The 27,766-nt window shown below is 43.4% G+C and overlaps 1 protein-coding gene and 1 long non-coding RNA gene across 2 annotated transcripts; one reads left to right on the plus strand and one right to left on the minus strand.

Annotated features, from left to right (window-relative positions):
- Positions 1 to 2,058: 2,058 nt before the first annotated feature.
- Positions 2,059 to 27,720, plus strand: CUNH1orf100 (chromosome unknown C1orf100 homolog). Its single transcript, XM_016151262.2, has 4 exons — positions 2,059 to 2,114; positions 8,990 to 9,085; positions 14,801 to 14,973; positions 21,669 to 27,720. Exons 1-4 carry the CDS (start codon positions 2,059 to 2,061, stop codon positions 21,758 to 21,760), a joined length of 417 nt encoding a protein of 138 aa, XP_016006748.2. The 3' UTR covers positions 21,761 to 27,720.
- On the minus strand, positions 8,734 to 10,854 carry LOC118613335. Its single transcript, XR_004955377.1, has 2 exons — positions 10,419 to 10,854; positions 8,734 to 9,103 (listed from the first exon to the last, which is right to left on the minus strand). It is a non-coding gene; the product is annotated as an uncharacterized LOC118613335 (long non-coding RNA).
- Positions 27,721 to 27,766: the final 46 nt, after the last annotated feature.

A 27,766-nucleotide genomic window follows, 5' to 3' on the forward strand; every position in this document is an offset into this window, starting at 1 on the left:
CTTGAACAAGCTACTTCTTAGTACTTCTTGTTAGTAAAATAGTGGTAATACTTCGTAGGGTTTCTGGGAGGCTAATGTGAGTTAATACATGTCACCTGACACATAATATATGCTCGTATATATAAATTCATATTTCTCTCTTCCCAAGGGTGCTTTTCAGGTCACAGAACAGTCACGCACACATGTCATTGCCTCAGTGAACCCTCCAGAGAGGTGCTGTGATCATCAATATACAGAGCAGGTGCCTTAGTCCATTCAGGCTGCTATGGCAAATTGCCACAGAACGGGTGGTTTGTAAACAACAGGAATTAGTTCTGGAGTTCACAGTTCTGGAGACTGGAGGTCTGAGAGCAGAGTGCCAGCACCATGAGGTTCCGGTGGGCACCCCCTTCCAGGAGGCAGGCTGCCAACTTCTTGCTGTGCCCTCCCACAGCAGAAATTGGGCTGGGATGCCCTCTGGGGTCTCTTCCATAAGAGCACCAGTTCCATTCATGAGGACTCTGTGCTCATGACATAATCACCTCTCCAACACCACCTCCTAACACCACCGCCTTGGGGTCGGGTTTTCAACCTGTGCATTTCAGGGGAGACAGACATTCAGTCCACCGCAGCGGGAAAATGACTTGTCACAGGTCACATGGGTCCCGGTCCAAGGTTCTCCCACTGCGCTGCTTGCCATGTTTATGCAAATCAAAGGCCCAGCTCTCTCTGTACCGTCAGGCACCTCAGAGCAGTGTCTTGGTGAATGACGGACCTTATACCTGAGAGTGGTCCCATAAGGTTATAATGGTGCCAAAAAATTCCTATTGCCTGGTGACATTGTAGCTGTTGTAATGTCATAGCACAGCCATTACTCACGTGCTTGTGGCGATGCTGGTGTAAACTAATCTACCACACTGCCGATAGTATAAACGTATAGCACATACAATTACAGTAGTGGGCGATACCATCTAGGTCTGCGTAAGTGCATTTAATGATGTTTGCACGACAACAAAATGCCCTAACGATGCATCTCTCAGAGCGTGTCCCCATTGTTAAAGTGGCCCATGACCGTACATACACAACATACACACAGTACAGATTTTGAAAGGTGCATAAAAGATAAATTGTAAAACGTGAGGCTTTCTCCCACCTCCGTCCCCCTGGAATCTAGTTTCCCTCCCCATTGTTGACTCTTTCTCAAGTGAACATTTAGATGTAGTGTTTTTCTTTGTGGTACATCTCCTCCAGTAGATAATCAGATGCAATTTGAAAATTTGGACCAGAAACAATATATATTTTATGTTTAAGTTCAGGGTCAGTATAGGAAACAAAAGGGGTTTGATATAGATAGATGATGCTTACAAAATCGTTGGAAGGGCTGGAGGGGCAGGCTTTGAAGAAGTCTTCAGGAAGCTCCTAAAGTACTTCCAGGGAGCTTCTAGAACACCTCCTCTGAAAAACTGCTTCCAGGACAATTGAGTTCAAGAACCTACGCCCAACACCACCACCACTGCCGCACTCAGAAAGCCCGTGTGTGAACGTTGGCATATGGGGTTCAGCTGCTGCCTTCAACACAATTGCTTTTTGACACCCCCAAAGCTGGAGACTGGACGCTGAATTTCCACTGCAGAAAAACACCATTCAATAACTTCACAGCCTAGCTTGCCAACAGGAAAAGGCAAAGTGCCAGGAAATGGCCTCCTTCTCATTTCCCCCTCCAAATCTCACCAGGTACATCTGATTGAAGGAATCTAATTCACAGCAGAACTATAGCTGCAAGGGAGTCTGGGAAATGCAGTGCGTAGCCTGCAAGCTAACAAGGGTGAGAAAGGGGGCTAAGTGCCCAACTGGCACAGCATTTTTTATTTTTAAACAGAAGCATATCTGTATGCATTGGTTTATGCTTTCTGCTTCTTTTTGCTCTTTTACTAGTCTATTTTTTTTTCCTAAATAGTCTAGCAGAAGCCTTCTACTTGCAAGACGGATTTTGTAGTACTAGATGCATCGCAGCTGGAAATTTGTATAAATTTGCAATGTGAACCTTCGCTTTAACTTTTTTGCAGAATCCCATCCATCATGACTGCCATCCAGCTAAGAAAATTTATTGACCGCCGCCCAACGATCCCACCCAGGTAATGTTCTTTCAGACACAGACAGTGTCCGGAGCTGCGGCAAGGCCGACGGGCACCTGGGGAATTGGAATTGCTTAACCTGCAGCTCTATGATTAACTGACAACAACTGCCACAGGGCTCTAGTGAAGTTTTGGGAGGTTTAGGAGAAGTTGTAAAAAAAAAAAAAAATTTAATTCACACTCATGGCAACATCCAAGCAAACAGGAAACTCCACGTCCCCAAAAGATCAGGAGGATATTGGTTTTTGCTTGGGAAGGGCTTGAGCAAGAAGCCTGAGGAGCCCAAACCCAAGGGCATCTTGAGAGGGCATCTCTTTACTCTGCTTGGGATCAAACAAAGCACTCCCATGCTTCTGCCACAGGGGAAGTCACTGCGCAGACAGAAACTGTGCCTGAGCTTCTCTGTGTCTCCAAGTTCACCGACGGCCCAAGGATAACAAGCCCTAGACATGTTTTATTGTGCTAAATTCACCTTGCTGCGGAAGACAGTGATGCCCAATTGTAAATCCTAACCTCACACCCCCCTCACCCCTGGTTATGGGACCTGTACAAATTTAAAAGCTCGGAAATTGGGGCAGGAACCTTCACACAGCAAGTGACTTTGGGATCCTGCTCTTGCGGTCCCATCCGCTTCATGGTTTTGAGCAAGCCTCATGTTCGTTTTGGTATTTAGCTATTTTTAACAATGTTTACTTTAACGAAGATAAGTCCTTTCTTTTTCTAGAAATTACTGAAGAAGGGGTGAGGGTGGGGTGCTTCGTTTCTAATACTTTAAGAGCCCTCCATCAAAGCGAGGCCAGGGCCCACCCTGCCCTCTCTGAAACCCAGGCGAGGAGGACACAGGCTGGAAAGAAATGAGACGTGTTCCCGTGTCTCTGATTTTTACCTCCCCACGAGCGCTTGGTCTTCCTATGTGTGTTTGAGATCTGTCTTGTCCACTGTTGGGTATATTTAACCGTGGTCTCATCTCTTGGAGAAAATGAAAACGAACTTCCCTTTGCTGCTGCTGCTGCTGCTGCTGCTGCTGCTGCTGCTGCTGCTGCCGCCTGGGGCTCAGTGGAACCAAGTCGGTCACTGGGCCTGGCCCGAGCCAGCCCATAGGAGGCCTGAGGTTATGGGTAGAACACAGAATGGCTGGTACCAAAGTCCTAGGCTGGGCCAGGGTCCGTTCTCTGTCCTCCCTGCCCTGGCAACAACAGTGGGTCTAATCCCTCAACAGGCGCCCCGATCCTGCTCCAGGATAGATCTCCCATGGGAATGCTTTCTGCGAGCAGCCCAGCCACCACTCCGTCCAGACCCCCTTGGCCCTCCCCTGCTGATCTACAACGCCACCCTTTTCCTCCTACAATCCCTTCTCCAGATTGAGCATCAGGAAATGTAAATTGGATCAAAGACCCCCCTCCCCACCCCCCCACCCCCGCCTTGCATAAAAACCCTGCAGTCACTGCATTTTGCATAAAATCCAAACTCCTTGCCAAGGCTTTCTAAGCCTGATTTGAACTGGCCGGGCCTGTCTACAAAGCTCCTTTGTCTGTCTTCCATTTCAATGAGCCACACTCTTCCATGCCTCGGGGGTTTTGAACTTGCTCCTTCTCCCCAATCTGCTCAACTAGCTCCCGTCACCCAGCAAGTCTGAGGTCTACTGTCAGCTACTCAGAGTTATTTCATGATGACCCATCTAGAGGAATTGTTCTGCCTACCTCTCCACCTCTGTTATTCTCCATCTCTCACCCTTCTGGGTTTCCTGAGGGAGGGAAAGAGGGCCCAGTGGACCTTCCACAATTAAGTAATTTTATTGATTTCCTGTTGGTCTCACCCGCTGGAGTTATAGTTAACATGCGTCTCTGACTCTGGCAAGATTAAACTAACTTGTTTAATCTTCACGACAATTGCGAGACACAGATGAGGAGGTACAATGGAGACACAGAGTGGTTAAGTGACTGTCACACGACCCCACAGCTAGTAACTAACTGGCAGTCAGAGTGTTTGAAGCTACCGGCCTGGATCCAACATCTGTGCTCTCGAGCCTGTACTTTATTACATCTTCTGGTCAGCTTCCCTACGACCTATGACCTTAACCTCTGCCTAGCTGATCGTCACACGCGGTAGGCCCTCTATGCATATTTGCTGAAAAAAAAAAAATGAAAATGAGTGAATCGATGAGAAAAAGTATTCTGTCGTTTCTTTCTGGTCTGGCCTCTTGGGGACTGAGGTGCACTCTGTTTTGCCGTTCCCTTAGCACAGTCTTTATTCGACTCATCCGTAAATGTCGGGGGGGTGGGGAGGGAGGGGCCATCATAGGGGAAACTGAATGAAGACGAACCGGTAGGGGCATCTGGTAAAATGAACTGTTAAACGGTTCACAGGTAGTAGTGATCACACAGAATTGTCATAATAAGAATTATGTTAGATGTTCCATGTCAACTAGTGCCGTCCCCAAGCTACGGGCCTGTCACTCAGGGGCAGGGTTGGGTGTTGTGTTGGTTTGCGGAGCCCAAAATTCTGCCAAAAAGATCACTTTGGGCGGAACACATTTCAGAAGAAACAATTCGTGTCAGGCTAGAATGGATGTTGAAAACCGACAGAAGCTGTCTCGGAGAGCCCACGAGGCAGCTCCGGTTTTCAGCTCATCTTGTTTGGAATAACAGCAATACCTAACAGCTAACCTCAGTCGCCGAGTGTGCTGACAAATGTCTAGTTGACTTCCACGTCATCATTGGTGTAGATGATAGCATCACCTCCACTTCACTGAAGAGGAGATTGAGGGCTCTCCTCTTATTTGAGGAGCTGCTATGGAGCCAGTAGAGCCTGGGAGATGAGGGCAGAGTGGTCCCCCATCTTCTGTAGTTATCAGCTCGTGTCCTCGCTAAGCTACAGAGTCCCCCTGAGCCTCGGTTTCCCGCCTCGAGTGGAAAACAATATTTATCATCACTATACCCCTAGCACACCACAAACATGTCGGAGTATTTGCTTTATTGAATTGAACAAATGCGTTAAGTATTGAACGAAGACGTAAGTTTGTTTCATCGACTTGAAAGCAGCTTCCAACAAACGCTGCTATTTATTTCTTTTCCTATTTCTTCTGTGCACATAACTTCCTGTCTGCCCAGAAGTGAGAGAATCACAGAATTCACCCAAATAGCACTGAACTTGTTCTGAAAAAAGTCATCCTTCATACATATAGATGACTCTATAGATGTGACATGGAGTTTAGAGAATTGAGTTTGACGCATGGCTCTGGCATTTATTGTCTAGGTGATGTTTAGAAAGCCACTCAATCTCTCTGAGCTTTGGAGTCCTCATCTAGAATGAGGTATTAATATTCACCTGGCAAGGTGACTGTGAGAATTAGATAAAATCATCTCCGCACAGACACTTGGTAAAGCAGGAGGCACAAACAGAGAATTGCGTAGTCACAGTAATATAGCTACCTCGGGCTGCAGGGCCAGGCGCTTAGAGACAAACATTCTTGACCTCCCCTGTGCATATTTTATTTTGTCTGTGGTTTAGCTCAGATTCTACTTTGGTTACATTCACCCTCTCAAAGGACAAGTTTTCTCTTGTCTGGACTGAACATGTCACCTAAGAGAGCTAAGCTTTCTGGGACTGGTAAATAATGTATGGTGAAATTAGACATGGGTGGACCTTCCTCCCACCCAGGGAGAAGAACAGGGCTTTCTACAGCCGCTTCGAGAACACTGAAAGCCATGTCACTCGGACGGGTCTGAGTAGGGTCCCCGGCAGGACCCCTAGGCCAGGTTTGGGGAGCCAGCACACACTTCCCGGGCCATCCATCAGTTTTGCCCGCCCCCAACCCCTGACATGAAGGCTAGGCATTTCCCTTTAGGAAGTAAAAATTCTCCCCCAAAAACTGATGTTTTAACCTGTTAACTGGGAGCTGTCTTTGGTTCGAGGCGAAGGCTGCATCAGCGAGGTTGCGCAGCCGACCAAAGAGCTGGAGGCAAAGCGTGCCGTCCATCACCCCCAAATCTCTCTGCGTCCCCCCCACCTCAGGTGCTCTCTCCTTCCGTCATCCACCTGCTTACGACCCTCCTCCATTCTCTCCCCTCCTGAGCCAAAACCTGCCAAGAGACACTCCCAAGGGACTGATGGCAGGACGTGCTACCTGGTGCTGGTGCGGGGCTTCTCCGTTCTCAAAACGGCTATTACAGACTCTGCGTCTACGGAGGGGCGCCTAGGTGACCGCCTGTGTTCACAGTGTTTGCCGTGTGCACGCTGACAAAACGTTCATGGTCGAAACACAGCCTACTGCAAACAGTACCGCAGCCGCGAGAAGCCAGCCTCGCTCTGGAACTCCGACTGCAGTCTAACAAACCGTAACGTGGCCGTGGGCTAATCGTTTCCAAGGTTATGCTTCGGAAACTGGATGCGTGCCTAGGAAAGCTGGGTCTCCCACTCCCACGCATCCACAAGTGTCATTTGTTCCCTAGTATCTTGCCAAGTCCTCTCACTTCTTAAGACTTAATCCCTCACTGTTACTCACTCTCCAGGGCTCAGTCATTTTCTCCCAGCCATTGGGCAGGTCCAGACAGCTTGTGGTTTTTCTGAGAATCAGAGCTCCCTGAGGTCCTGTTTGCACACACAGACAGACACCACCACTACCCCCACCCACCGCCCCCCGCTCACAGCCCTTACTTCTCATACTAGTGTGACAGCAAGGTCCCCACTGCACCCCCACACACACACACACACACACTCCGCTCTGGAACTGATACAGGACAGAGCATATTCCCCCAAGTGGGCCTGCATCAGGAGGGAGGGGGGGGAGAGAGAGAGAGAGAGAGAGAGAGAGAGAGAGAGAGAGAGAGAGAGAGAGAAAGAGAGAGTTAGTTCTCGATTATGCATAGGAAAGAATCCAAACACACGCCAGAGTTAGAGTGAAAAAGAAAGTTTGTTAGAGAAGGGGTAATGCTCCACAGTGCGCTCTCCTCTCAGAGGCAAAGACCGAGAGAGCCTGAGAGAGCCTCAGAGCGACAGAGACGATAGAGGGACCGAGAAAAAGACACTGAGAGGGACCCCCAAGTGTTTGGGGAATTCAATTCATCCGTCATTCTTAGCGTCTGTGAATTACAGTTTAAAGACTTTGTTAACCTGTTTTCCTTTGACGGTCTGAGCACGCAGTGTGAAAGGACAAGAGTGTGTGGCGTGAAAAGGTAAGAATCTGTGCCGTGAAGGACCTGCTGGCAGTTCCCAGCCTTTGATCCATAGGCTCCCCCGTGGTTTTTAGACATAGGGAATAAACGATCGTGTTTGTTTTGCGTCGGATGCGACTTAAAGACTCTGTTTTCCCGTTTTCCCTTCCCAGTTTGGTGAAAGGGTTTGTTAGTAACCTCAGCAAAAATCTTCCTTTGTTCTGCAGGGTTCCTCATGCCTGGCCATAGGGCTGATCAACATATTGCAGGCTCTGAACATACCTTGATGTAGCTTTTAGTTCTCTTGCCTCCTCCCCATATTGGAATTCCTTCCCCATCCTATTTGTCTGCCCAAACCCTGGATGCCCCTCTCTCTCTTCCTGACCCACTGAGCTTTGATTCAGATCATGATTTCTGCACATAAAGAGCATTTTGAGGGCAAGAACTGCTTCTGTGTGAGCTAGAACCTGGCAAGGTGCAGGTGACACTCAGTAGATGCTGTTTTGGCATATTTTAAGTTTACATTCTTCATCCAACACATAGCTGGCAAGCTGCTTCATGCAAAACCATGTGCCGCTTTCTACCGACTCTTTCCCTTGAATTCTATGGCGCCCGCTGAGTGCTCAGAATCTGTAGAAGGTCCCAAAAGACACCCCCGTGTCACAAACTCCATAAAGTCACGCTGTCCTGTGTCTCTTCTTCTGGGGAGCGGCCACGTTCCTCTTAATACCCAAAGCCTGAGCCTCGTCTTGGACATTACGGTCTCCTCCTAACCAGTCTTTGTATTTCTAGTCAGATTGTCCTCAAATTTGTTTTTCACCCTGCCCTCAGCGAAATCTTTCTAAAATAAAAACTACGTTACCTCATTAATCTTCTTTAAAGTCCCGCAAGGATTCCCTGTTATCTACGTCAGGGTTCTCAGCCTTTCCGACGCAACACTTCTCCTTTTGATAACAAGTATTTTGTAATGTCCCTACTAATCAATCCTGTAAATGACAGAATCCAACTACACATACTTTTAAAATATCAATATAACGCCGTAACTATAATTTAAAAGGAAAAGTAATTTATTATAAAATAAGAGGTATTTTAAAATACGAGGTCTGGGTACCGCTACCCCCAGCCTCTTCTCCCGCACGGCTGGTTCGCCCATCCCCCCTCCACTCCCAGAAGCACCTGCTCCCGATCTCCGTCTCATTCACGCCTGTTTGGGCTTCAGACCTGCCTACCCCGCAGCCTCCCCTGCAGGGCTAGCGTCCCCAAGTCAGGCTTACAAGCACCTTGTGCTGGGACGTCACGGTGCTTCTTCATTTTTAGCCCCTATGGGGTTAATTATAATTTTTTTTTTCAAAAAAAAAAAGTTTATTGTTGAAGTTTTTAAATATAGCAACAGTAGTAAAAAAATAATATAAAAAACCCCCACTTGCCAAGTCCCGCTCTTCAACAATTATCAACATTCACCCCACTGGTGTTACAGATCCTTTTATTTATTTATTTTCCTGATATTTTGAAACTCATACTTGACATGTCAAGTATTTCCTTAAGAATCCTGAAAAAAAAAAAAAAAAAAGACACTCCAATGAAGTAAGTTCAAGGGTTTTAGGAACTCTGCTGGGAAGCGGGGACAAAGACCAAATACGTTTCCTATTAGACCACGACTGGTCCTCTTCTACGAAGAACGAATAATTGCGTTTTTTCTTCACCCCTGGCTTTCTTCACTAGGACATTCATTGCTCGTCAGGGAAAGGACCTCCGTGGGTATTACCCTGGGCAGCTGGCAAGAGTCCACGGTGATTATAGTGTGAAGCGTTCCCCCAGGTGAGACACCTGCCAAAGCTTAATTTTCAAAAATTATACCGAAGTTAGAATGCTACATTTTTTTAAAATGGGAGTCACGTGTTGTCATAATGGTTATAATTACAACGATAATAATCGTTATTATTTAATGAATAGAAAAAGTTTGGAAGGAAATATGCCAAAGTGTTAATGATGGATTTTTATGATTTTTCAGAGTAGTGGTATTTGTATTTTATTTTTTCTTTTTCTCTATTTTCTAGATTTTCTCTGATGAACATATATTACTTTTATAATCAGCAATAAATAAAAAAAAATTTCAATCATCTAAGAAATTTAAACACTGTGAGTTTAGAGTTTCAACTTGGTGAAATAATTTAACCTTCCTAAGTCTCAGTTTCCTTCTCAGTAAAATTACAAATTTGGCCTAAATGACTTCTGCCTTTCTGGATGTGATTTTAACAGGAAAAAAAAGAAAAAAGAAAAAGAAAAACAGGCACTTTGATGTTATAGTCTAGATTTAAGAGACTGGAAACCATAATAGTTAAAAGCAGCAATTTGAGTAATTTATGAAGTGTTTGATCTTGGGCAATTATCATTCCTTCTCTGAGTATCAGTTTATCTATTAAATAAAATAATCGATGTAAAATTCCAGAGCATAGTAAGCATTCAAAATATGACTGTTATTATGTCGAACTCATCATCTGGTGTATTTTACAAAGTTCTCTTTTTCTTTTAATTGCCTTTGATATAGTCAACTCCCAATTATCCTCCAAACAAAACAAGGGAAATATGGCACCTATAAAACAGCACAGAGTCTAAACTTAATAGATGATCAAACTGGAAGTGGTTTTAGAAGGCATTTTGATCCAATTAGACGAATAAGACGTTGCCCAGAGACGTGGCGTGTCTTGCCCGAGGCACAGTTTGGTGGGTGTAAAAGCCGGGACTTGAATCTACCCATAATTTCTGATTCTCAGTTCAAGGCCCTTTGTTCCAACTCAGACACGTGCTTCTATTAAACTCTCGTTAGGGCGATGTCCTCTGCCAGAGGGTAGACGAGAAAGGAAGCAACTGACCCCCCACTGTTAGAGGGGCTCCTGCCAGCTCCACCAGGCAGTCTCCATGTGTGTCTTGCAGACTCCGGCAATTCTCCCAAACCCAAATGTCAGTCCTCCTACCGCAGGATGACTCGGGCCAAGGGAACCTTGACCATACTTGACTCTGACAAGACTTCTGCCTGCCTAAGATTAGCCTTAAGGGAAAACTTAGTACAAATGTCGAGCGGTGACTTTATTACACTTCTAGTTAAGAACGAAAAGAAGGAAAAGAAAAGACAAAAATAGAAACGGCTTACCTTCCCTAGTATATTACTCTACCGACTTGATATTTTTAGTATTAGATCCCTCATTTGAGTGAAAATCTTGTTTTCAGAAGGATACGGATGTATTACTTGAAAATGGAGAATATTCTGGTTCCAAGGAAACACTCGAGGCAAAAACAGAGCGGGCTGATGATCTGGGGGCAATCGCAAAAATTTGGCTCAGAAGCCCGAGCCGTCAGTGACAGTCACGCAGAACCCAAACTCACAAGACGCTGACATGTTCGCCAGAAAACTAATGTTTTGACTGACAGTAAGAGACATGCTTTCGTAGGGAAGGGCATACTCCTGCCTACCATTTCGGGCACCCACGTGATAGGACCAAGTACCTACTGAGCATGAAATAAGAGCAAGTAGAGGTGGGTGGAAACTCTTGGTGCGTCTCCACACCTCTCCACAACAGAGCTCCCCGCCGCCCACCCGGCATCTCTCCCCTGCCCAGCCCTGCAGACTCACGGTCAGATTCTTGCTCTTGCTTGTTCTGAAGTTGAGACAGAGCCACTCCTTTTCCACTCACACACTTTCTCTTTAAAGAAGGCGCATTACAACCAAGTTTGTACCCAAGTATGTAAACATCATGCGTTATGACTAAGCAGCTTCAGTCACCTTGTTCAAGTACAATTAATCACAGCGATATAATCAAGTCAGATGACATCCTGCTACTAAATGACTGGATTCAGACATTCCGAAATCTCACCCAGCAATGAATATTTTTTACATCTACGGCAGCTCACTTTATCTATTTTATAGTTTAGAAATACAAGTTTATTAAAGCATTTAGAAAACATTGATAATAAAAAAAATTTTAATGGAAATTTTCAATAATCTCATCACCCAGAGGTAGATAATTATGCAGAATCTTCCAGCTCTACACAAAATAGGCTGGAGTGGTGTTTTGAAACCCCTTTTTTCCAGTTTTATTGAGATACAGCTGACATATAACATTGTATTAGCTTGAGGTATATAACATCATAATTTGATAAATGCACTGTAATAAGTTTAGTTAATATCCATCACCTCATATAGTTATAATTTTGTTTCTTATGGTTAGAACTTTAAGATCTGCTCTCTTAGCAACTTCAAAATATACAATACAGTATCTTTAACTATAGTCATCATGCAGTACATTTCCAGAACTCATTTATCTTATAACTGGAAGTTTGTCTCTGTTGACCACATTTACCTATTGCCCCCTAACCCCTAACCCCCTACCTCTGGCAACCACAATTCTGTTCTCTGTTTCTATGACTAAATTTTTTAGATTCCACATAAGTGCAATCATTCAGTATTTGTATTTCTCTGTATGACTTATCTCACTTAGCATAATGGCCTCAAGGTCCATCCATGTTGTCGCAATTGGCAGAATTTCCTTTTTTTTTTTTACAGCTGAATAGTATCCCATTGTATGTATGTGTGTGTGTGTGTGTGCGTGTGTGCACGCACGCGTGCGCATTTGCTACATCTTTTTTATCCATTTTTCTGTCAATGAACATTTAGGTTATTTCTATGGCTTGACTATTGTAAATAATGCTGCAATGAACAGAAGGTATAACTATCTCTTTGAGATAGTGATTTTGTTTCCTTTGGATATATACCCAAAAATTGGAATTGCTGGACCATATGATTATTCTATTTTTAATTTTTTTAGGACCATTCATGCTGTTTTCCATACTGGCTACTCCAGTTTACATTTCCACCAACAGCGCACAAGGGTTCCCTTTTCTCCACATCCTCTCCAACACCTGATAGCTCGTCTTTTTGATAAAATTCTAACAGGTGTGAAGTGATATCATTGTGGTTTTGGTTTGCATTTCCCTATTACTGATGTTGACCACCTTTTCATGTGTGTTGGCAATCCATATGTCTTCAAGGGAAAAAATGTTTATTCAGACTCTCTGTCCAGATTGTTCGGTTGTTTGCTATTGAGTTATATGAGCACTTTATATATATATATATAATTTTTTTATATTAACTCATCAGATATATAATTAGCAACTTTTTTCTCACATTCGTAGGTTGACTTTTTATTTCGTTGATGGTTTCCTTTGCTGTGCAGAAGGTTTTTAGTTTGCCGCCATCCCATTTGTTTATTTTTGCTTTTGTTGCCCTTGCTTTCGGTATCAAATCCACAATAATCCCTGACAAGACCAATGTCAAGAAGCTTACTTCTTTTCTTTTTGTCAGGATTTCTATGGTTTCAAGTCTTATGATGTTCTAGTCTTTAACCCATTTTGAATTAATTTCTGTTTATGGCATAAGACAGAGCTTCAGTTTCATTCTTTTGCATGTAGCTCTTTAGTTTCCCCAACACTGAGGAGACTATTGTAGAGACCATCCTTTTCCCAGTATATTTTTGGTTCCTTTGTCATAAATTAATTGACCATATATACATGGGTTTATTTCTGGACTCACTGTGTCTGTTTTTATGATAATATCATACTGTTTTGATTATGATAGCTTTTTAATGTAGTTCAAAGTCAGGAAGTGTGATGTCTCCAGTTTTGTTCTTTTTTTCTCAAGATTATTTTGGTTGTTTGGAATCTTTCATGGTTTCACACAAATTTTAGGATTGTTCTATTTCTGTGAAAAATGGCAATGGAATTTTAATAGAAATTTCGTTGACTATGTAGATTGCTTCGACAGTACGCACATTTTAAGAACAATAATTCTACCAGTCCACAAAGACAGAATACCTTTCCATTTATTTGTGTCTCCTTTAATTTCTATTATCAATATCTCCAAGTTTTCAGGGTATAAGAGCTTTTCCTCTTTGGTTAAATTTACTACTAGATATTTTATTTTTTTGATGCAATCCTAAATGACATTTTCTTAATTTTTCTTTCCAATAGTTATTAGTGTATTAAAATGTAACATATTTTTGTATATTTTGTGTCCTGAAACGTCACTGAATTTGTTTATTAGTTCTAACAGTTTTTTTTGGTGGCGTCCTTAGAGTTTTCTATATATAAGATCATGGTATTGCAGATAGAGTTTTACTTCTTTCTTTCCTATTTAGATGCATTTTATTTCTTTTTCTTGCCTAATTATTCTTGCTAGGACTTTAGATACCATGATGAATAAAAGTGGTGAGAGTGGATATTCTTGTCTTGTTCTTAATCTTAGAAGAAAAGCTTTCAGCTTTTCACAATTGAGTATGATATTAGCTGTGCGCTTGTCTTATATGGACTTTATATATGTTGAATTACATTCCCTCCAACTCCACCTTGTTCAAAGTTTTCATCACAAATGGGTGCTGGAATTTTGTCAATTGCTTTTTCTGCACCTATTAAGATGATCATATGATTTCTATCCTTCCTTTTATTAATGTGGTATTGATTGCTTTGTGGGTATTGAACCATCCTTGCATCCATGAAATAAATCCCAGTCGACCATGATGTGTGATCCTTTTAATGTATTACTGAATTCAATTTGGTAATATTTTGTCGATCGAAACTGGTTTGTTTGTTTGTTTGTTTTTGCATAACATCTTTATTGAGAAAATTCACATACCATTCCATTTAAAGTTTACAATTTAAAGTGTACAATTCAATTGAAACTTATGTTTAAACTTAATACATTGTGGGATTTTTTTCTATCTTTAAAATTATAATTCTATAGCATCACTTTTAATAGTGCCTGGGTATCCCTGTATATGTCTATATCACTGTCTAAATAGTGTCATATTTTTTTCACACGGTTGTTTTCACTCTTTTTATTATGAAAATACTTTGATGAGCATTCTTAGAGTTAAGGTTTTGTTAATATCTTTAATTTCTGGAATCACTGGGACAAAATAGATGCACATTTTGAAGGTAATAATACCTATCAGTTAGTGTTTTCAAAGAAATGGCTCCAGTGAATATACGCTCCATTTCACCTTTACATTTCAATTCTTCTTTACTTTTATCTTCATCTGAGTGGAGGCGCAGGATGGTTATTGCTGATTTCAGGTTCATCGAACAGCGATGTGCATCATAGTGGTTAGGCTCGTCAAAAGAAAGCGTTGGTTCCCTGAGGGTACCAAGCACTGACAAAAAATTACAAAGGGAAGGAGCATCAGGAAGATCTGGCATACGGGAAGTAGCCATGTTTGAGTAGATCCAGTGGACATTTTGATGCATGTCACCTTCCGTGGCCTGTGATCGAAACAGGAGGAAGAATGCAAAGGGAAGAACAGGGGGCTGGAATCCCTGAGCCATCTGCTGACGTCTTTGTTAAGGTTGGCCTTAGACATACGGTGTCTCGCCAATACTATCTTAATAACCTGGCCACATCTATTGAATGGATTTCAGCTGATGAGAAAATGAAATGCTTCTCTTCTCCTGGGTGTTCAGCAAGCTGTTTCTGTTTTCATTTAGATCTCTCATAGACTTGTCAATTCCATCCGAGAGAAAAAGTCAGTACCAGCCTCAATTAGACCAACAAACTCTCATTCGATATATTTGTTTTCGAAGATATTCAAAGCCTCCTGAATCATGGTATGAAGAAACCACCTACCAAAAAGACTATTCTCTGCCATTTTACAGGATTGGTAAGTTAGCTAAACTGCTCTTACTCTCTGACCTCAACTTTGCCTGGGCCACAGATAAGCATCCCCCGTGGGCTTGCCAACCCAGGTATTATATCTGGGACCTGCCAAGTTGTAGGGAGGGGGACGTGTGTGTGGGTCTAGGTGCAGGAAGAATTCAGAGGGCTGTCCCCCCGGTCTGCTTTCTCCTTTCCTCCTGTCCTAGCTCCCCGTATAGGGGACCTCAAGGTCGACGATGCGTAAGCGTCCCTGACAGGAAGCAGGCTCAAGTCTGACCACACCCTTTATCGCATACCATTGAGAAAAACTTTTTTCCTCATTCTCTCATTTTAAATGGTTTTATGTCAGTTATTTGACGTTTGGAAGCATTTTCCAAAAATTCTCAATTGCTTAGGTAGTATCTCCCTGTGTGGCAGCGTGTGCAAGAGCAGCAAAGAGCAGCCGCCTCCACAGATGGGACCCCGGGGGGCACACCGTCACCAAGGCAAACATGACCTAGCTTCTAGGAGTCACCGATGCCTCTTAGTTTAGTGAGTAGGATGAATTACTTCATTGATACACTTTCTAAATGAGTGAACCCCGCCACTTGGGGGGCTCTTATACTGAAGCAGGCACACACTTTGTCCTCGGAGACCTGTTATGAGGACAATGCTATCACTGTCCCTTCTTTCCAGTGGGGGAGATCAAGCTGCAGTTAGCTAATTAGCTAGCCCCGGATCACACTGCACTGGGTCAGGCCCGGGCCACTTCAGACCCAGAATTCAGGCTCAGGCCAAGCTCTACGCCTGACATTTAAGCTATGCTCCCTGAGTCACAGCTGAGTGTCATCTGTCCTGCCACTTAGTTAACAGTTTTCTTTAAAGTGAATCACTTTCTTTTGGCTTAGAAAATAAGAAAACTTATAGAAAGATGAGGGCAGAGTGGCGGGCTTGGGAACGATCTCCTTCTTTTCTCCTTTGAGGACAGATAAATATCAGGGCAGGGCTGAGACTCAGGGCCCAGAGGAACAGTAAACAACGCAATCAGGAAGAGTGGGAACCAGACAGGACCGGATGGCCTCGGGAGAACCGCCCCAAGGATAAGGGCAGCAATAGATGGAGCTGGGATGAGGCCAAAGATTGGCAGCAAGAGTTTGGGGTGAGAGGTTACAGGCAGGTTAAGCTGGTTTCCCAGCGGTGAGAGGAGGCAGGAGTCTGAGAGAGGAGGGCCCCGAGGGAGTGGGGAGGAGGCCGGGCGCTGCAGCGAGGTCACTGAGGGGAGGAGGTGCAGGGTGGTAGAAGGTGGGGTCCCACAAGAGGCCTTGGGAGGCTTATGGTAGAGGAAGCCAGGGTGGGGTGAGGGCACAGGTCAGGACTGGACATCGGGTGAGGCCGCCAGGGACTGAGGAGGGGTTGGAAAGGAGAGGTGATCGGGGAGAGTGGTTGGAGTACCTGTCCCCACAGAACCGGCTCAGCAGTCTGCCCTTCCAGACCGACCAGGCACAAAACCTGTTTCCTTTAAAGGAAGGACTCTAGGGGGCCTCTCGTCTCCAAAGCGATAGTAAACCAGACCTTTCTTACAATTCCTCTGCTATGAGGAAATCTTGTTAGAAAACCACAGGTTTTCTCCCTTGCTTATTTTAGAAGACGACTTCCAATTCTTTCCAAACCTATAGAAGCAGGTGAATGTTTAGCAAAGCAGTTAAATATTTACCGTCACCCACTATGTTCCTGGCGCACGGGCGAGGTGCCATGGGAGGAGGCGGTATGAGGTCCAGGCTACGGGCTCGGCCGCAGCGAGCTCGCGGCCTAATGGACTTACCGGGGGATGGAGGAGCAGAACCTGCAAGATCAGGTCCCTGGGGCCTGCGACAGCCATAAGCGCAGCCCCCGCAGCTGGGGAACTGGGCCTTGATGGATAAGATCCGCCTGGTGGAGGACAAGCAGGGGGACACCGCGGATGGGGTCACTGCAGTTAAGGGCACCGCGTGGGCGTGGAGATGGCGAGGTGTGCGGAGGGGGTTGGGGGGAGGAGCAGGGAGGAAGTGGGAAATCGAGAGCGACTCCTCCCGAGACTGCGGAGGAGCGGGGGAGTTGGGGCAGGTGAATCTGGGCGATCGGAGCCGTGATAGGATCAGAGCCGAGGGAGTGACCCCATCAGCTGCCGAGGACGTTCGTCTGCGAGTCTGCTCGGAACGGGTGGGGAGGGCGCCAGTTAGGGCGGGGAGAGCCGCGGGAACCTGTAGCCCAGACGCCGGACGGCGTTGCGAAGCGAACCGTTCCTTGTGCCTCTGCAAAACGGAGATTTGACAAACTGCATTTTAGGATAGTTGTCAGGATTTAAAATAACTGTCAGGAGCCCAAGACTGTGCCAGGTGGCGTATTCATACATGTGTGTGCACCACTCATAACTGCGATGAGTCTTAATAGCCACCAGGAAGTAGGTATTATTATTAACTCCCTCTGGCAGAAGAGGAAATGGAGGTTTAGACACGAAGAAACCTACTCAAGCGAGCAGCTGGCAAGTCAGTCTAGGTCGTATCCAGATGCCACACACTCAGCCTTTGCTCTTAGCTTTGAACCAAGGAGGTTTCATGGGAAACGGGAATCAGACTCAGGCGGCACAGCGTCTGGAGGGAGAGAGGACAGTGTTCGCGTAGAATACACAGGAGTGAAATGACAGCTAATCGTACATCCTCCCACTTCTACTGCAAGACTCTTGGTGCCTCTGACAGAAGCAACGATTTTAGACAGAGCAGGGGTCAAGCGGGATCTGTACACCACGGAAAACTGGGAAGTGTGGGCCAGGCAATCCAAGACGAGGAACAGGCTGGATAGTCCCCTACTTACTGACGCCTGACCAGCTGAACACACGAGTTATGTCGAAACAGTCATCGCTCCGTTTGCCGAATTCTTGATTGAGTGTATATGAGTTACCTATTACAGAATAAGAAATCGTTCTAAAAACTGGGGACTTCAAACACCAGCCGTGATGACTTTTATCTCTTGGTTTCTGCGGGTTAGGAATTCGAGGACCGCTCAGGGCAGTGTGGCTCAGGGTCCCTCAGTGTCTGTGAGCCGTCAGTGAGGGCTGCGTCATCTGAAGGCTTGAGCAGGGCTGAAGGGTCCACCCCCACGGTGGGTCAGTCACAGAGTTGTCAAGCATGACGACTCACGTAATTGTCACTCACACACTGGCTGGTGACTGGGGCTTCAGTTCCTTTTGCGGTGGGCCTCCTCGTGAGGCTGCCGAGTGTCCTGATGGCCGGGCAGTTCGTTTCCCTTGGAATGAGCAGTTCGAGATGAGGGTAAAAACTGCAATGCTTTTAATGAACTAAGCTCCACAGTCACACGCTGTCACTTCTGATACGTCCTATTCATCACACACAGCCAGGCCTGAAGCAGTGTGGGAGGGGATCACACAAGGCATGGACACTGGAGAGTGAGGATCATTGGGGTCCATCCTGGGAACTGGCAACCATAAGAAGACGGAGCACCCATTATGAACTACACACTACAATGTCTATCGGGAGTACAGAGACCGGGATGAACAAGATACTTATGTTTTGGAGCTGACGTTCTGGTGGGAGATATTGAGCATAATCAAGCACATTTTTTAAAAAACTATAGATCGTAGTAGTGCTATGTGAGAAAAAGGCAGGGTGATGAGTGTAGCTAAGGGAGATTGCTTTTAATAGCGCTGTTGGGGAGAACCTCCACGCAGTTTCAGCTGAGCCCAGGAGAATAAGATTGAGCCACGTAAGACCGTTTCAGGCAAAAGGAACAGCGAGTGTAGAAGCTCGAAAGCTCAGAAGGGGCTCGGAAGGTTTGAGAAGCAGAAAGGAGGCCAGCAGAGTTTGTTGGGCGTCCGTGAGGGAGAGCGCGGTAAGACGTTTGGATTCTGTGCTAAGAGCATTGGGAAGACTTGGAAAGGACTTTGAAGAAGAATGGCATATCGTTTTTACTTTAAAAAGGTCACTGGCTGCTGTTTAAACCAGAGATGGCAGCAGCTGGGACCTGCAGGGAAGATGAGAAAGAATAAATGGATTCCATACATATTTTGGAGGTGACATCAGTTGGACTTGGTGATAGAGCTGATGTCGAGTGCGTTTTCATTCATTTGTCTGTATGCTTTCAGTGAATAATAAAAGCCTGCTTACGTGCTGGCCAGTGTGCCCGGCTTTGGCAACACGATGCGAAGCAAAATAGACACTCAATTTCTACACTCAGTGGGGAAACGGCATAGACATGAGCATAAACGTTCACCTGTCGCAAATGCCATGAAGCATGTGGCAGGTCAGAGGCATCCCGGAGGCACAGAGTCGGGAAGAGCTTGCCTGAGAGCACAGCACGTGCAAAGGCCCTGCGAGAGGAGCAGACTGTGTGAGGACCTCAAAAAATAGCCGGGTGCCGGAGCACAGCGCTCAGGAAGGGCAGAGCCCCGGGCAGCTGGACAGCCGGCAAGAGCCGCGCTCTGCAGGCCGCTGTCAGGGCCGGGCCTCCAGCCTGAGAAGCCACGGAAAGGTCTCAAGGAAGGTGGAGGCGACATGCTTAAAACTGCATTTTGAAAAGCTTATTCTAAGTGTGGAGGAGAAAAGGAGGGCAGAGTGGGGAGTGGAGGGGGGCGAAGTTTGAATGCAGGGGTCAGGAGGCAATTTTAGCGGTTAGGGCCAAAGGCTCTGAACCTCAGCCGCAACGCTGAAAAAATTCAGATGCCTAGGAGGACCCGGTACCCATGAAATCAGCATCTCCTGGCGAGGGGGAGGGCGTCCCAGGCATTATTAATTTTTAAAACTCCCCAGACGGTCCCACTGAGCAGCCAAGCTTAGGAGCCAGTGGTCCAGGCGACTGAGGGCGGTGGCTGCAGTGACGAGAATTAGGTGGATTTGAGAGACGCTTACGTGGCTGTTATTTTGTAAGCGACAGTCGGTCCAGCAAAAGGCCGATCAGCAGGAGACCTAAGGGAGAAATATCACAAATCTGGGCATGGAAGGAAAAAGGAGCAGGGACTGCACTAAATGTTTTTTTAAATCAAGAAGCTGACTTCTTGAAGAAATCTTCGGGCAAAGGGCTTGTCACAGAATAAGATAGAGTAATGTTATGTTCTTGATCAAGGCATAGGGTTTTTTTATGTGACCTGTTTTTGACCAGTCTTCGTGATCAGATTTTAAGGACAAAGCATCTGTCTAGATCAGCAATGATTTGGATTTCATTCAGTTCTTACTTCTTATTTGGGAGTTGTTAAAGAACAGGTTAAATATAGATCATAATAGATCGCGGTGAGTGCTTAAGAAATTCTTCCTCAGTAACATTCTTTCTCAGCACCTAGGGGTTCATTTATTCAGAAAACATTTATTAAGGGCTGACTATGTGTGAGACATATATCAAAGTGATAATATTAAATAATATTAAGTCATTAAAGCATTTGGACTGCATGGGCTTCTTTTGCAAGTTGGTTAAATTTTCTCTGTGGTTCTCGAATAATATTTCATTTTATTTTTCAATGATGACTTTTAAAGAGGTCACCACCACAAATCCGCATGAATGATAATTTCATTTTGTCAAATGGTAAGGACATTTAAAAAAAAAATTCTTTCATACATTTTTTCCACCCCCAAGTCTGTATAGCATATTTCAGGCATGATAGCGTCCACTGTCTGTAGGCATATATATTCGCTAAATGAAATGGCAGAAGGAATTCCCCAAAATCTGTCATGTGTCCTCAGAACATTTATTGTGGAATTTATCTTGTTAGATGTATAATTCAGCTCCACTGTAATTCCTATAACAAGGATTCCTCACACTTTTAAACCACTTTAATGTATTTAACATATTTCCCTGAAATACAGTGGAATCTTCCAGGTCAAAGCTGCTACTCAACTCCATAATAAGCCATGAGAAGTCATATGGTTACTGACTCCACACAGGATCACAGTTAGAGTTTAAAATTCTCAACGATGGCGTTTCTAATCCTTAACTTCAAGTAAATGAAATGTTCTCCATGCTTAATATCAAGAAATGTTTATTTCTTTAAATGCTATGGAAGTGCAGTGGAAGGTAGAATAGAACCGTAAAAAGCTTAGGGGCTTTGGGGCCTGGTAATCCTCACTCAAACAGGGCCTCCTCCTCTCCCAAATCCCGCCAGATTAGGTAAATTAATTAGCCCTTTGAGATGGCGATAATGCCAATAGGCTTCTGAGGTTTACTGTGAGTACTGGGATTAATGTAAGTAAAACACCTAATACTGTGCTGTCTGAAACACTCTGGTCTTTGGTTCTTTAAGTAGAGATGCAACGATTGCTGTATTCAACTCAAGCCCTCCTTGAACCCTTATCTTTAGGACGGAACGCCACTGGGTGTAAACTTGGGGATCTTGTAGTTTGGTACAAAGATGATACAAAGTGGACCACTTATAATGTACGGCTTAAAGCATTTGGGGGCATCTAGAATTAAGATGTTAAAAATGCAAAGTTATGTGATTCATTTCATTTTATTTACATTTTGGCATAATTCGATGAGATGCCTCTTAATCAGAGATTAACCACAGAAATAACCTTTCGACTAAGTCCCTTTTTTCCACATCTTTGAAATATTTTCCTTCATCTTAAATCCCATAAATTATTTTTGTTATGGCACACAGTTGTTGTTGAAAGGACAGCCTGTTCAAATTTAGGAATGAATAGTCTTAAAATAGATCATTAAATTTGTTTTAAATTCCAGATTCGGGCCAGATATCAGCCACAGTTTCATCGAATCCTAGACCGCTTTATTCACTGCCAGAGCTCTACTGCTGTCAAGCAAGGTGGTGTTGAAATAAAAGCTTTTAAACAGAGCAACTATGGCATTTGAACAAAACTGTGTTTGGCATTCTTAGGTGACTCTTTGACTAAAACAGTGATAACAGAACTACTTTTAAGTGTGTACCTGGGTGGCTACAATCCTAAAATATTTATATATTGCAAATTCTTTCAGATTAAATTAGTCAGCCTAGGACAGGGAATCAAGGTCCCGCCTTAAGAGGACTTGTTATCTGGTCTTAGCTCCACTACCAGTCCTGCTGATGGTGCTGGTAAACCATCCTACATTTAGTTCAGTGATTATACGTGGAACCAGGTAATTGCATCTGCTCAATAATTACATCAGTGATGGAAAATAAAAGGAACCTGGGGATGCAGCCAAGGAGGAAGCCCGGTGGCACCACGGACTCTGAAGGTGCTCTGGGTGCAGAGACCTAGAGACGGCATGGAGCTGCGGTGAGACGTGGGACTGGAAAAAAAATGACTTGATCGAAAGTCCATACAGAGCGGACTTACCATTCGTATCTTGGCAAGAAGAAAGCCTAACAACTAGGCATCGATGCCCGAAGCCAAAAGCTAGAAGGTCTTCTCTAAAGAAATGAAATGATCCTGAAGAAAAGAATCCTACACTCTGGCCCCGAGAAACTGTGCATCATACTGGCTCGTTCCCAACTCAACACCCCGAAGGGAAGCCAACCAGTTAACAAATTTCCCCCCAAAACACAGAGTTTCATAGAGCTAGTGATTGTCTTACTCTTAGATGTGAAGAACTAACCAAGGATCATCGGAGAGTTTGGTCATGCAAGACAATGACCAAAATAAATGGAAATAATACCAGAGGAAACAGAATGTAGGGAACACAAATAACTTCATCATCTGACAAGGGATGTGTCTAGAATAATTATACCCATAAATATAAAAAAGCAATCTTCCACACAAAGCTCTCAGAAATGAAAAATATGATTACCAAAATTAAAAATTTGACAGGATTGGAAGAAAATTGGGGAAAACTCTATATAGAATAGGAAGGCAAACAAAGATTTTTAAAGGGAAGAGACATAGAGTAATAAATCAAGAGGCCCATCATCTGACTAATAAGCATTCTAGAGATAGAACAGAGAAAATTAGAGTAATTATCAAGGAAACATTTTCACCGAGCTTAAGACCAGAAGCCCCCCACTCTTCCTCCTGTTATTGATTTCTAGCATCATGACACTGAGCAAAGAAGATACTTTGTAAGATTTCAATATTTTTAAATCTGAGACTTGTTTTATGACCTAACATGGTCTATCTTGGAATATGTTCTACATGAACTTAAGAAGAATGTGTATTCTGCTAGTTTGAGGTGGAGTGCTCTATCAATGCCTGTTATATCTAGTCGATTTATAGTGTAGTTCGAGTCCTCTATTTCCTTTTTGATCTTCTAAATGTTTTATAAATTATTGAAAGTGGTGTATTGAAGTCTCTATCACTGTAGAACTATTTCTATCTTCAAACCTGTCAATATTTGCTTCATATATTTGGGAGGTCTGTTTTTGAATATATAATTGTTACATCACTTTGATAAATTGACCCTTTTTTAATACAAAATGTTCTTTGTTTCTTGTAATAGTTTTTAACTTAGTTTTTTTGAGCGATATTACAATATCTTTTTCTATTATTTCAATTTCAACCTACGTGTGTCTTTAGACCGAAAGCAAGTCGCTTTTAGACAGCATACAGTTGGATTACATTTTTTTTAGACCATTGTTCCAATCTTTGTTTTTCGATAGTAGAGTTGAATCCATTCACGTTTAGAGTAATTCATGATAAGGAAGGACTTACTTTTGCCATTTTGCTATTTGTTTTCAGTCTGATACCACTTCTCCTTCCTCGTTTTCTCCATCACTGCCTTCTTTTGTGTTTAGTTGGTCTTGATCCTTTATCATTTCCTTTTGTGTATATATTTTCTTAGTGGTTACCATGGAGATGACAATTAACGCCTTAAATTTATTACAATCTAATTTTGGTTGACACCAGCGGAGCACCAATGGCATACAAAAGCTTCGCTCTGTCCCCTGCTTTACATTACAGTTGTCACAAATTACATTTTTTGTAGTGTGCCGAATAACATAAATTTATAATTTTTTGATGAATGTGTCTTTTAAATCACGTAGAAAATAAAAAGTGGAGATTGTTATTTCTTCATTAAGCGTCAGGTTACTAACCAGCTTCCTTTCATTTCAACCTGAACGACTCCCATTAGCATTTCTTGAAGGCCAGTCCTGCAGGTAATGAAGTCTTTCTTCTTTTGTCATTCTAGGAATATCTTAATTTCCCCATTTTTGAAGGATAGTTTTGCTGCACATGGCAATTCTTGGCTGATGGAGCAGTCGTTTGTTTTAGCATTTCAAATAAATATCATAATGCCTTCTGGCCTCCATGGTTTTTGATGAGAGATGTTATTAATTTCACAGAAGATCCTTTATAGTCACTTCTCTCTTGTCATCTTCAAGATTCTTTGTTTTTGTCTTTCCACTGTTTGGTTATGTGTCTCAGTGCGGATCTCTTTTGAGTTACTTGGAGTATGTTGAGATTTTGGATTTGTAGATTCATGCTTTTCATTATTTCTTCAAATATTCTGCTTCATTCTCTCCTCTCCTTCTGGGACTCACATAATGCATATGTTTGTTACCCACTTGATAGTATCTCATGGGTCCGTTAGGCTCTCTTCACTTCATTTTTTTCCTTCTGCTCCTCAGACTCAATAATTTCAATTGTTCTGTCTTCAAGTTCACTGATTCTTCTGCCTGCTCAAATTATCCATTGAACCCCTCTAGTGAATTTTTTCAAATTTGTGTTTTGTATCTTTTCATAATTTCCCTTTATTAATATTCTCATTGTGTTCATACATCATTTTCCTGATTTCCTTTTGTTTTGTTCATGGTTTCTTTGAGCTCTTTGAGCATATTTAAAATGATGGATTTAAAGTTTTTGTCCAATAAATCCAATGCCTGGGCTTTTTCAGTGATGGTTTTAATTTTTCCCTGTAAATATATTATACTGTTTCTTTGTGATTTTTTTTTGTTGAAAAATGAAAATTTGAACATTATAATGTGAGAACTCAGGAAGTCATATTCTCTCTTCACCAGAGTTGGTTGCTCTTGATTATTGCAGGCTAGTGGCATCTGTTTAGTGATTTTTCAAACTATTTTTTTTACAAAGACCATGTTCCTTCTCATGTTGGTCACTGACATTTCTGTTCCTTTAGCTTGTGTTCGATTAGTGTTTTGACAGAGATTTTCTTGAATGCTAGAAGCTAACACATACACACACACACACACACACACACACACACACACACACCTAGTCTTAGCAAATTGTTTCTGTGCTAAACCTAGAAATCAGTCAAAGATGAAAGCTTAGAGTTTGATAGGACTTTTCTGAGCATGTCTCCCTCCCTGGGCATGCACATGGCTTTCTATAGTCCTTAGTAGAGACAGGCACTTTTGAATGACCTACTTTCTCACAGAAACGCTGCCCTATACTTCCTCCTTGGCTTTAGATCATCTACTATATGCCTTGACTGTGAGTCTTCATTTGCCTTCCAATATTTTCAAGCAATGCCTAGTACTTTCCACCCTAGTTAAGTTCCAAGTTAGACAAAACAGAGACAAGTCTTGTGTCAACCCTGCCGGTGGCCCAGACAGGTTTAAACAGAAACACATAATAACTTACATGTCAGGTGTGTTCTGCCCCCTTTCTCCAGAGCCAAGGAGCAGGGTCACATACGGGAACACAGGTTGCTGCCTGCCAGACTGCCGCTGAGGAAACGGGCAAAGGCAAGGGAAAATGCTACATAGCTTCCCTACTTCCTTTAATTTGCCTTTTTCTTGATTCAGCATTTGCTTGAATGCTATAAACCTGTTTTCCAGCGTTCTGAAAGAGATGGTTCTGAAAATTCCTGTTTGTTTGTTTGTTTGTTTGTTTGTTTGTTTGTTTTATGTTTCTGTGGAGGGATGGTGAATTTGAAGCTGTGTATTCAGCCATTTTCTTGATGTCACTTGAAATCCTAAAACTTACATAAAATGCAAAGGACCCAGAATAGATAAAATAATTTTGCCAAAGACCAAAGTTAGAGGGCTTACACTTCCTAATTTTAAAACATACTATAGAAATTTCCAGTCAAGATGGTGTAATAGGTAGATGCTTTGCTCACCACCTCTCACGATGACGTCATGACTAAACTACAGAACAACCATCATTGGGAGTCACCTCAGGTTTGGCTGAACAGAAGTCCTACACCTGGGGACATACAGAAGAGTTCACCTCAAGACTGATAAGAGGGATGGTGATGCCAAATGGGCTAGTCCCACACCCACATATGGTGGTTGAGAATCAAGAGAAATATCTCAGTTATGGAGGTCCATCCAGGGGAGTGAGAGGTCCCAGCCCCCCAACAGGTTCCCCAGTGCCAGGAAGAGAAGCCCCACAACCTCTGGCTGTAAAAACCAGTGGAGATTGTGGCTGAGTGAGACAGAGAGGCTCAGGAGTCACAGGCATTCCTCTTAAAGGGCCCACACACAGACTCACCACTGATGGACTCGCTCACTCTGATCTTCAGTGCTGGGGCAGCAGCTGGAAAAATGCCAGGGTCACATGAGGAGAAACTGAGCTGCTGGGCTCCAGGGTGAGGGCCGGAGGGGCAGCTTTCTCCCACACAGAAGCACTGGTAGAAGCCATGGTTCCTTTGCTGAGCCCTCCCCGCCTGGTGTACAGACCCAAGCAGCCACCATCTCTCAGTCTCCACCAACCTGGCTAACAGAGGTCAAGCCCTGGTGAGTCTCTGAAACCCCGCCCCTCCCAACTCGAAGGCCCACCCAAGCTGCCTGCAGTGGCTTTTCCGTACAAACAACTTGTCTTGGTTCATGCTGCAGACTTTCCTAAAATTTCTCAAAGGTTCCCAAATCCCAAACAAGCAGTATCTGGCATCAGTGTGCCCTGTACCCCTTGTTAGCAGCCCCAAGCCCAGAACTAGCGGCAGCTGGACTTGGTTTCTGGTTTGGCCTCTCAAGACACCTAGAAGCTCAGCACAGGTGGCAGCCACCTGCACATTGCTTGGTGACTCTTTCCAGGTGGCTCCAGGCAGGGTATAGGCTGCGGCTTAACTTGGCCTGAAGCCAAGTTAACTTGGACCCCTCCAGGAAGTATTCTTTTCCACTAAATAAAAATCTGTTCAATGAAACTAGAAAGGTAAAACCTGAGTTTTTACACAGCAAGACCAGCCAAATCGCGTATCCTACTTCAAAATCCGGAAGGAGGATCTACAAAGCATTTGCTCAGACTTTCACCTTAAATTATCTCATGGGATGAAGAAGACCGATTAGAGTTTTGTAGATACTTTTGTTTCTTAACTATGACATGAGCCTAACAGATTGTAAAATATAGTTGAAACTAGTGTATGAAACTCAATTTTTAAAATTTTATTTGCTTTAAAATTTGTTTCATTTATCCAAAATAAACTTACACAAATATGAAATAATGTTTCAAATTGCAAGGTAATATGTAATGTAGTGTTTGTAAAATGCTCTTGTCTAATATAAACCAGTGGTATTTTTTTTAATCAGTGGTATTTTGACTCATACAGTCATAATTTGTTAAAATGACTTTAATATCCACTGATGTAGATTAATAACGTAAGTTCAGATTTAAAGGCTGATGGGAAAATGTGCATGTAATACTTTTGCAAGTATTGAGAGTTGGGTATGTTTTGAAGAGTAAGTTATTTTCATTTGATCCAATGTTTTGAGTGTCAAAATATGGGTTTTCTTAAAGTCCATTGCCACCAGTGGGCAGGCCTCGTAATGCTGGTACAGAGAAATAACTGTACACCTTATTAGCAGTGAGGTGAATAACTTTGATTAAAGTTTTAGAGAAAAAAAAATTTTTAACTTTTACATTTCAAAGACACCAACCACTAAGAAAATAACAAGCCACAGACAGGGAGAAAATATTTGCAAATCATATATCTGATTTAAAAAA

The sequence above is a fragment of the Rousettus aegyptiacus genome, unplaced genomic scaffold (genome assembly GCF_014176215.1).
Source record: "Rousettus aegyptiacus isolate mRouAeg1 unplaced genomic scaffold, mRouAeg1.p scaffold_m13_p_18, whole genome shotgun sequence".
NCBI lineage: Eukaryota > Metazoa > Chordata > Mammalia > Chiroptera > Pteropodidae > Rousettus > Rousettus aegyptiacus.